The sequence below is a fragment of the Arvicola amphibius genome, chromosome 4 (assembly GCF_903992535.2).
Source record: "Arvicola amphibius chromosome 4, mArvAmp1.2, whole genome shotgun sequence".
Taxonomy (NCBI): domain Eukaryota; kingdom Metazoa; phylum Chordata; class Mammalia; order Rodentia; family Cricetidae; genus Arvicola; species Arvicola amphibius.
The window spans coordinates 152,211,533-152,223,043 of record NC_052050.1 but is presented as its reverse complement, the minus strand read 5'-3'; the positions used below and the strand labels follow the sequence as shown (position 1 = coordinate 152,223,043).

At 42.0% G+C, this 11,511-nt stretch overlaps 1 protein-coding gene across 1 annotated transcript; it reads right to left on the bottom strand.

Annotated features, from left to right (window-relative positions):
- Nucleotides 1-4,448: 4,448 nt before the first annotated feature.
- Nucleotides 4,449-5,594, bottom strand: LOC119811037 (tripartite motif-containing protein 59-like). The gene has a single exon (XM_038324582.1). It carries the CDS (start codon nt 5,592-5,594, stop codon nt 4,449-4,451), a length of 1,146 nt encoding a protein of 381 aa, XP_038180510.1.
- Between the last annotated feature and the right edge of the window lie 5,917 nt (nt 5,595-11,511).

Below are 11,511 nucleotides of genomic sequence, written 5' to 3'. Positions count from 1 at the left end.
ACACTGTGGATGCATAATTAAGAAACAATTTACATGCAACATGGAGATGGTGCTCTTTTGGGGGAATCTCTGAGGACCAGGGGGATTGAGTGCACAGTAAAATGTAAAATAATCTCAATATATTTTACATATGATTATGCTTTAGATACATTGGCTTAGACAAAATATGTTATTAATTCTGCCGGCTTCTGTCTACTTTCTTGATGCGCCTCCTGGACCATTGTTAACTAAAGACCTTTCTCTGCCCCCATTTCCATTGACGGTGCTGTTCTGGACTTTGTAACCAGTTGAGAGATTCTCTTCATTCTCTGGAGTTCTAACTGTGATGGGCTGTCATAGAAGGGTTTTGAGCAGAGGAAGTTATGTGGAGACATCTGCTCTGGTTGCTAGAGCAAAGGGTCCCTAGAGTGAACTTCTGACATGGTTGGAGAGAAGAGGCTGGTACAGGCAAGGACTTAGTGGCTGATGAGGTGGGCCTTCCTGGAGCCTTTGAAGAGCCATCAGCTTTGGGTCCATGCTGAAAGTGCTTGTTGAAGGACTTGGAGTTTCCATAAAATTTTACATGTAAGAACTATCTCTCCAATTCTGTTTTCTTATTGTGAACCTAAGAGAACTGTTGGTTCTCTTTAGCTCTTTTCCATTGAGACTAGGAGTGGATCTCAATGGGAAAGGCCATGTCTAGCAAGTTAGATAACTCCGATTCTTCTTTGATGGGCTGACCGTTACAGAATGATTGTCTGAAGTACTATTGAAATAGGTACTCATCATAGTTATGTGACTTTAGATAGCTTGCCTGTGTGTATATGAGTGTGTGGATGTATGTGTGTGTATGAGTGCATGTGTGTATGAATGTGTTTGTGTATATATGTGTGTGTATGTATATTGCACGAGTATCTGTGTGTATGCATATGAGTGTGTGTATGCATATATGTCTCTGTGCATATGAGTTTGTGTGTGTGTGTGTGTGTATACTTGCTTCCTATATGTACAGGCCTTTAGGTTCTATGTGGCCAGGGGTTTATCTGCCTCTGCTCACCGTGTCCCCTCTTGCTCTCATGGAGTTTCTTATCAAGCTGATGATGAACAGACGATTGTGTGAACAAGTGATAAAGGAACTATGAAGTCACTCCTACTCTGGACACCCCATTCCAATAGTTACCACCGAACAAAGGGCATGGGAGGGTATATTTTACACCAGGACTTAATCCTCCCAGGGTCCGCCCTTTCTTAACCAGCTCCTCTTTCTCCAGAGAGTGCTTCTGATTGTGATAGATCTTACTCGAGGTAGCGCTGGGATGAGAGCTAAGGGTCTGACATCTCTCTCAGCATGGTGCCTCTGATTTGATGCCAGTGCAGACAACTCCATCCTTGACACAAAGCTCAAGAGCGAGCTTTGAGCCTGCTCAGACTGTGGCTCATGGGGTTGGTACTATTGTGGAATCTATGGGTGTGATCCACTGGGGTCTAGCTCTCTGTGGTTCCTGTCCTCTTAATTATACCAGCAGGTAGGACACTCAGTGAGGCAGAAAAAAAATCACCACCTACTTCTCTTTTCTAGACATGTCATGGCTAGGCATAAAGTCCCTGGCTAGAGACACAGGCCCTGGGGACACACAAGGGTCCCCTGCCCACACAGTGGCCCAGAGCCATTTAGATCCATGGCATCCTGTACATCATTGTCCTCCACTACACTGCAGGGGCAGCTTCTTCTTTCTCTCCATTCCGGGATGACAAGAGCACCTTGAAGCATCGGGAGCACACTGCCAGGCTTAGTGCTTGGTTCTTTTGAGTGGCCCATCTCTGTGAGTTCAGCAGACTTTCAGGGCATGACAGATGCAGGCAGTTGGGGGGAGGGGGCGACGGTCTGCCCCTGGCACAGTGACAGAGGGGTCTCTTGCTATTGTGAGCACCAAACAACTTGCAAAGATTTGATCTGAAAATACACAAGACACTCCACTCCACTGACACTGAATCACCGTCTGCAGCAAATCTAATCTCCTGCCCTCATAGTTGACGTCTGTAGATGCTGAAAACAAACTCCTCTGAGTGGTTTGGGTTGATAGTAGCGTGGAACATTTTTGTTTAGAAAGAACCAAACCTGACCAGCATTTCATCCGGAAGAGCTGAGGATGGATTTAGGATTTTGATAGCTCCCATCTACCAAGAGAGGGAGCAATGGGCTCCCCTCCTGCTACCTCTGTAGTTGGCTGGCTCTCCAGCCTACAGGAATATGTGAAGTATTATTTTTCAAAATTTTCATCTCTACAGGGAAAATACGTTTTAAAAAGTATATACAACAGCTTGGTTCTCATTTTTGTTACTGTCTGTCAATCTGGGGCCACTCAGACGTCCATACCACATAGTGCTCCTCACTCTATTGTTTGGAACTCAAGGTTCAGTGGAAACAAACAAACACCTTTTCATCTCTAGGCTCAAGGGTCAGTGTCTGGAGATTACCAAGAGACCAAAGCAGATCTCATTACATCTATCCACATGGGGTTTGGCAGAGAAATGCAGGCCACTAGATTTCAGAGTTGCGTTTAGGAGGAGGCCACTTGTTTGTCCTGCCCACAAAGAACAAAAATAACACACAGAACTATATTATTTTTTTCAATAAAATGCCATGTTTATTCAAACATGTTGTCATAGTTAACCCAGAATTTCCAAATGTGTTTTTTTAAATTGTACAATCTCAGCCTCATGGTAAAGATATAAAAGAGTAAGTATATAGTAACTTACCAGAAAATAGGGTTGTGCACTAAAAATTGTCAAGCCTTTAAGGTGATACTCGGCATATGCTTGTTTAGGTTGGAACGTAAGTTTTGGTTAATAACACCAGTCTTGGCCTGCATGATAAACACTGATGAGAACGTTCTCCCACCTAACATGGCACCGCATTACTTTGGTTTGCTGCTCATCTGTACAAAGTAGCCCCTTGAAAATTGTCTTAGCTAACATTCTTTGCTAATATTTACATTTAAAAATAGCACTCAGTGTGACCTAGGTGTCTGTTAAAAAATGAACACTGTATCCCCTCACCTCCATTACACCTTCTAAATGGCCTCAGTAGATAATAATTATGCTGGATAAATCTGATCTGTTAAGTGGACCTAATGATTTAATCTTAGTGATAAACTTTTTTTTTTTTTGCATACAGTATCCTGCTGGCATGTACACCTACATGCCAGAAGAGGGCACCAGATCTCATATACGGTTGTGAATCACGCCATGTGGTTACTGGGAACTGAACTCAGAACCTCTGGAAGAGCAGCCAGTGCTCTCTCTGAGCCATCTCTCCAGGCCATAATGATAAACTTCTAAGCATTTTTACCTTGACTTTAACACGGCTTTATAGTGAATCTAGGACCGAAAGTATTTTGTAATCTGACCTTTGGAATAAGATCCCTAGAGCTAGGGGTTCAATAGCCCATTTGGGTATTTTAATGACAGTGAAACCAAAGTTACACAGCACACATCACGCTAGTCCTTGTTAAGGGAATTAAAGGTTGTCTTAATGAGCTCTTTTAAGATTATCTAATTATGACAGCTCATACTCATAATTCCAAGTACTTGGGCTGTAAAGTGAGACCATTTTAAGATATAGTTTACATGAATTCTATTAAATGAATCACATCAACATGATATTGTCATAATATACATGTTTCATATAGTTTTTATGTAAGAATATGACTAAAACACAAAAAAAAAAACAAAATATATACTTGTTTTGTTTTCTGGTGCTGGAGACAAGGCAAGAGCTCTGCCTTTTTGACCTTTTTGTTTGGTTTTTAGGGATGTCAATAAGATATCCAGACTGACCCTGACTTAAGAAATTCTCTAGCCATTAAACTCAGATCCCAAACACAAAGTTTATATAAAATAAGTACTAGACACTTGCTTTATCCAAAAGCTTTATTTGGAATGAATGTTCTTGATTTATGTTTGACCAAAAAGATGAGTAAGCAATCCTAGCCTGCATTTTAAAACTGTTCCCATCTCCATCTATACACTGAAAAGCTTCAAATCACATCAAGATATGTGGATCAAGAATCTTGTCATTTTTTCTAATCTAATATCTACATATACAAAGAACTGCAAAGCTACTGTAGAATGTTATAGTAAAAAGAGAAATGCTTGTTAGAAAGATTATTTAAAACTTTGACTGTCAAGCCAATAAAATATTCAAATCAAAAATTATAATTTTCTAATTTGATTTGAATAATCTTTCAGATAATATATCATTTCTGGCAACATTTCTATCCAACCATGGAAGGTTTACCATATTCCTATGTAAGTTTGCTACTTATGCTACCCAGCTTCCATCTAGCAATGGCTAGCCCCTGCTAAACAGAAGAAGCCCACTTAAAACTGTTCATTTGGGTTTTCAGCGAGAAACTATTTTCCACATGATTTCCTTTAACAAATATAAAGTGTAGTATACCAAATTTTTAAGTCATTAAGTTATTAGATAAACTTTGGTAAACAGACAAAGAGACTTCAGAGAAACATCTTAAAGTGATTTCATTTAGGAAGGTGGTTATGTGTTGGTTGAAAAAGAGTATCAACATTAATATCACTGAAATCAGTGAAACCACAGCAATATTTAAAATATCAAAGAATTCAAGTTCTTTTTCATACTTGTCAGGCCAGGAACATGGCATCCTTTTTGAAGAAATTCTCATTTCAGGAATGACAGCTTTCTTAATATGTCCAATTTCTGTTCTCCTCCACTCTTCCTTTAACACTTTGCTTACTCGAGGATAAATTTCAACAGGCTGGACCTTGGGAAGTGGTCTCCGTTTCAACATCTGCACACGTTGGCGGACGTCATCAATTTTTTCTAGGAATTTGAGTGGAGACTCATCTTGTAAAGATGCAGTCACTGCCATTAACTCAAGCTGCTGCTCTCTGATCTCCTTCGCCCTTTCAATCTGCGGAGTGTATTCCTGATTAATCAGCTTGCCAACGTCACAGAGAGCTGCCAGAAAAATTTTCTTTTTCTGTTCTAATGTATCATTAAGCTGCTTAAAATACCGGAGAACAACTTCCTTATCACGTTGAACCATTTTTTGAGAATGACACTTCTGTTCTTCAAGCTTTTCAATAAGATGGGTGACCTCTGTCCAGTGTGTGTCGGTTAGCTGTTTAAACAATGTCTGAGGTGTATCCTTTTCTTTCAGATAGAGACTCTGAAGGTCATCTATAGGATGACCATGATGTTGGCCTATAGTAAGACAATGGCCACAAACTAATTTTTTGTCTAGTAGGCAATAAACATTTAGTGGCTGCCTGTAGTGTTCAGGGCAGGTGACAACATCTGGGTGGTCTTCTTGCTGGTACTTTTCAATAATTGCTCTCAATGCAAAATTTACAGGTAAGGACTCTATACCAGTTGAAGAAATTTCAATAATCCTTCTGCAGTTAGGACACTTGAATGGAATTCGCAAATGTCTCCATAACAAAGAGTTTCTAGTTGCCTGAAGAACACTTTCCAGACAATTTTTACAAAACGTATGAGAGCACGGTAGGACTCGAGGATCTTTGAAAATACTGTAACAAATGGGACATGTTAACTCATCCTCAAAATTGGGCATTTCCTGGTTTGTTGATCTCCTGATCTGGATACTAAATATACTTTATCTTCTCCAACTTCTCCAGGTTCTTTTGTTATTCGCAGAGGCATGGAGTCTTCAGCGTCCTGGGAGAGGGGCCGCCACCACTGCCACCGCCTCTGAGCAGCTTTTGTTCAAGCTGTCTTGGCCAATGAGGGGGTGCGGGCGGCCTTTGAAAGTCAATGGGCACCTGCACACTGGGCGCCTCGGAGGAGCTGGGCTGGGTCAAGCGATCCTAGGGGAGGCGGGGTCGCGGCTAGGAGGGGAGGGCCGGAGGCCAGGATGGCGCCAGGACCGGATGGTGGGGCTAGCGGCCTGGGATGCCCGGGGCTTCTGGAGGCAGCTTGGTCTGACTGCTTATTACTGGCAACCACGCCCGCTGGCCCAGGAGCTGGCCATGGAACCTCCTTCTATTGTTACCTCACAGGTTCCTGGCTCTTGCCTGCTCGTGAAGTCACCTCCTGAAGGGCACGGCCTCTGCCCGCCCTGCCCTGCCCTGCCCTGTGGAAGCCTCGGAGCAGTGTCCCTTCCCTGCCACCTTTCCACCTAGAGTGTGCTCAGCGGGACTGGCTTCTGCTCCCCCAGAAACCTTATTATTTAAAACATTGTTTGGCCCATTAGCTCTAACTTCTTACTGGCTAACTCTTACATCTTAATTTAACCCATTTCTAGTAATCTGTGTATCGCCATGTAGCTATGGCTTACTGGCAAGATTCCACCCAGCATCTGTCTCTGATGGAGCTACATGGCTTCTCCCTCACTCTGCCCTTCTTTCTCCCAGCATTCAGTTTAATCCCCCCCAGCTCTGTTCCCCTATAACTTGCTATAGACTTAAAGCAGTTCCTTTACTAACCAATGATATTCACAACATACAGAGGGGAATCCCATATCAGTTGTGTAACATGTAAAAGAAGAAAAATATTAAGGCGAGCTAGACAAAGGGCAGGAGCTTAGGATTCTGGGCAAAGCTGTGGATGGGACGAACAAGTATTTGCACAAAGTTGGAGCCATCTCAAATACAAGGCTACTCTGTTTGGTAGGGGAAGGAAGAAAGATTACCTTCGTGGCTGGGGTTTGCCTTGGTAAATGTACATTCTCTTTGCCAAAGGGAAATCTATGATCTATGGTCTCCTAAACCGTCTTTCTTAGATAGTTCACATAGTTTAACTATGTGCCAGATGGTACATAGGTTTTTTTTTTTTTTTTGTGGTGGCTTTTCTGATCCCATGAGGGGATTATACTCATGGCCCCTGTAGGAACTTTAGCGAGCTAAGATTAGACAGACAGTCCCCCCTGTTGATTTTGTCTCCTGAGCCTTAGTTTTTTAGGGATTCCATCTCAGTCCTTTAGTGATTGTCATAGGGTTTCTCTTGCTGTGATGAAGTACAATTAGCAAAAAGCAAGCTAGGGAGGAAGGGGTTTATTTCAGCTTACACTTTCATATTGCTGTTCTCAGGACAGGAACTCAAGTAGGGCAGGATCCTGGAGGCAGGAGCTGATGCAAAGGCCATGCAGGGGAGCTGCTTACTGGCTTGCTCCCCATGGCTTGCTCTGCCTGTTTTCTTAAGGAACCCAGGACCACCAACCCAGAGATAGTAGCTCCCACAGTGGGCGGGGCCCTTCCCCATCAATTACTAATTAAGAAAATGCCTTACAGCTGGAACTTCTCAATCAAGTTTCCCTCCTTTCAGATAGCTTCAGCTTGTGTCAAATTGACAAAAGACTGGCCAGCAGTCTTCATAACTCATTTTAAGTCAGACTCCAGCCAACTCCCTGCAGCTCCTGGCATCACAGTGATTGGATAGTGCTTGGGAACTGTGCAGCCTTTGGATGCCCAATGGCCCTCTCTGTGAGCTTGCTTCATTGTCTACTCTCCCATTGGGCCTGGGTCATGTGGTTTCCAGTAATCCATCTCATTGCTGTGGTCTCCTCTCTGGACCTCCTCTTCTGTATTCCTCATCTCCCCAGTCCTTTTGATCTTTGTTGAAAGAATCCTGATGGGATGCATAGAAAACAGGTAGAATTCAGGGCGGAGGAGAGAGGAGCACTTACAAGGGGGGAGAGTGAAGAGCAGCCAAAGGGAGCAGAACAATGCAGAGCAGAACCCTCTGTAAGAGAGAGACGCACAATGGGATGAGATGGTCACACCAGTCTATATGTTAGGCAGGTTTTATACCATGTCTAAATTCTCTAGAATAGACAGCATCCCCTGAAGGGATTGTCCTGTCCGGGTGTTTGATAAGCCTGTTTGCATTGGGAAGGTACTGCTGTGGGACAATGGTCTGTACCCTGTCAATTGCATTTTAATAAAATGCTGGTTGGCCAGTAGTCAGGCAGGAAATATAGGAGGGACAACCAGGCAGGAAGTAGAGGCAGGGCAATGAGAACAGGAGAATTCTGGGAGATGAAAGGGTCAGTCTTCAGTCGTCACCCCAGACACAGAGGAAGCCAAACAGAGCAAGCAAGATGTGACTGCCTTGCCGAAAAAGGTACCAAGCCAAGTGGCTAACATAAACAAGTATTATGGGCTTATATAAGTTATAAGAATTAATAAGAAGCCTGAGCTACTAGGCCAACCAGTTTATGATTAATGTAGACCTCTGTGTGTTTATTTGGAACTAAATGGCTGTGGGACCTGGTGGGACAGAAACCCCAATCAACAATGGGAAACCCTTGATGTAAAACAGAGTCTCTGGCTGGCTAGTTACTAATCTTATGATCTTCTAGGAAGCTCAGAATATCCTGTCTCCACTCAGAGATGTGATTCATATCCCATTCCTTTGAGTAACACTCATAGTCCTTGCTGCCAACTGTGAGCCCCGGCTGTGCCAGCGTCGAGCTAACTACCTAACAAACTAAGCTTCAAAGTCCAACAGAGTTTCCCTCTAGAGATGGAGGCTTCTGAGATGACTTTGATGGGAGTTTCTCCAAGTTATTATGTGTACTCCATAGGTCCCTGAAGGAAAAAACTTGCCTGTGTTTATTTTCTCCTAGTCCCTGGGGTGTGGTAGTGGCTCTTATGCAGGGCCTGGGAACTTGGAACACAGTGAATAGAACCAGTGCAGCTTTGCGGAGTGCTCAGTCTGTCTTCAGATTGGTCAGGGCGAAGAAATAGTTTTTTTTTCTGGTTCTCTGTGGCTGAGGAAAATATAAATGAATAAAGCCATGTGAAGATGGAGAGTTTGCTTTGATTATTTCAGAACTGAATTAAGAAGAACAATGCAAATTTGGTGAATTATTACTGCAACATAAATCAGTCAATGTCTAATATTAAGTTACATTAAAACAAATTGTATTTTTTACTGACAGCCATTTACAGAAGAGCCACATAAATAATCTAGAAGAGAGGACCATTGAATAGAGTGGATGCTTAAGTTAATTTGCTGCTAGATTATATCTGTCCTAAAACCTTACCTTTGCCCCATAGTTAGACAGGTCCTAGTTATGAAAACTTCTAAGCCAATCCTCAGTGAAACATTAGATAAAACTTCCAAGTTCCTCAATGCATAGATTTGGATAACAAACATCTTGTTAGCTTAACTGGAACTTTTAGAAACACATTTTTTTCTGGATCCACCTGAAGGCCTGTTGGGATATCCTTGATTGACATTATTGCAGGTTTTAACTTGCTACAAGTCAGTAATTTTCCTTGACAAGGTAGGAAGGTAACATGTATGCCACTCTGGAATGCAAAGTGACAATTTTTCTGCTATCCATGCTCAAGTCAGCAGTTCCCTTCCATAACAATGGGTATTCAAGTCCAGTTTAAAAGTGTGGAGGAATCTGTAGCTCCAAGAGGAACTGGGTGATGCGGTACCCAACTGTAAGAGGAACTGGATGGTGTGGTACCCAACTGTAAGAGGAACTAGATGATGAGGTACCTGATTGTAAGAAGAACTGGATGATGTGATATCCAACTGCAAATAGATGTGGGTAGACTGGAATGACTAGGCTTGAGTTAACAGCAGATTCTTAGCAGCACTGGGTAGGTGAGGGCATTGAAGAGCAGACTGGAAGGCTTAGTTTTACCCATCATATGTTTAAGAATGTAATAGATACTTTTGACCACACAGAGACCCAGACATTGTAACAACCTAAAGACACCAAGTGAAAGTGTATTTATAGAAAATACCTTGAGGAGAAATATATATTAATGAAGATAAATTAATATATAGATGACATCAGGAGTGTTTGTAGGGATATGAATTATGGCAGTACTTTGGGTATTCTGAAAATGTTCTTTATCATAGTTCCATAGAGGAACCATATACAAAGGTTTATTAAAGTCTACACTCAAGGCTTTGAGCCTGAACAATGCTAGTCATACTTAAGATAAGAACGGGGAGAAGGTTGGGAATGTAGCTCAAACGAAAAGCAATTGCCTAGCATTCATGAGGTTTTGGATTTCATCTCTAACATTGGGGGTGGGGTAAAAAGAAACACATGAAAGAAATTTCACTCAGCTCAAGGAGCCGAGGCACTCATTTTTAATACCATTAGCAGAGGCAGCTTGTACTGACGATCGCCTGCTTAAGAACACACCAACTTCCCCCATTCCCCATTATGTCTTGGTCACAACGCTACGTCCTATCGGTATTGGCCCTTCTTTGAGTGCCTGGGTCAACATGATGCTGCTCACAGATTCAGTCAACTGCAATGCCACTTTCTTAATCTTTATAAGGATGCCTGTTTCTTTGAAAGAAAAAAAAACAACAAATTTTTCAAATGAAAACCATTCTTCCTTTAAATTGGCTTTGGCTTACAGTGCTAGCATTGAAGGCAACTGTTTGGATGAAACGGAGCAAGTGGGTGTGCCATCTGTCTGCTAAGGAAGAAGGGCACCTCAGGGACTTTTTTCTGCACCATGCTTTGAGACTTCCAAGGCTGAGGGTCTCAGGAAGGTCAGAGATTCCTCACCCAACACTCCTACTTTGACTTTTTTGAGGAAGATAATGAGTTTAGTTCCACCAAACACTAGTCCGATCTATTCCTTGACATGCCAAGACAAAAACACAAAATCCAAAACAAAGCAAACAAAAACCTCTTGTGCTCCCACTCTATGATAAATGGAATCAAGCTAAGTATTTTTGTCAAATATTGTATAATGGGGGTCTTTTGCAGTTTTTGTGTCTCAATCCTGTTTTTATAAAACTTACACTGGGGACCAAACAAAGAAAGATCTTTGCAATGAAACCTAAATATATTAAATCTGTTGTGTATTTTCTAAGTTATAAGCACAAGAATGTTGGGAATTAGAACAAAGCTTGGGCTGCGTTTTCTTTTCTTTCTTAAGAATGAGACAGGGAATTGCTTTCGCCTTTATCTGGGAAGTTTTGGAACTTCCCCAGGTGGTTAACTCCCTGTTTTCAGAACATAACTGTACTGTTTCTGCTTTATCTCATTTTCTATGAAGTTCTCAAGGTTCTTGTTGTTCTCATCTGTTACTGAGTTTTAGCTGTCCTCCGAGGCTCAGGGAAAAGTGATTGAATGTTTGTTCCAGCAAACAGAAAGCCCAATGAACAACCCAGTGTTTGAATTTCAAATAGGAGTGATATTTTTTTAAAAAAATAGAATAATAGCCATGAGATTTTAAAATTCTTTAATGTTAAGTAGTTTGTATTCTAAGTTTGCAAAGCCAGTTTTGTAGTGGGTAAAAACTTTTTACATTTGAAAACTCACATTGGGTTGTAGATGGGTCACTGCTGAATGTTCTCCATTAAACAATGAGCACGGGACAACAGATCAGCTTAAACAGATGCAACTGAGCTGAATGTGGTGGTGCACGCTTTTAATCCCAGCACTGGGGAGGCAGAAGCAGGAGGATCTCTGTAAGTTCGAGGCCAACCTGGTCTACAGAGCTAGTTCCAGGATAGGCTCCAAAGCTACAGAGAAACCCTGT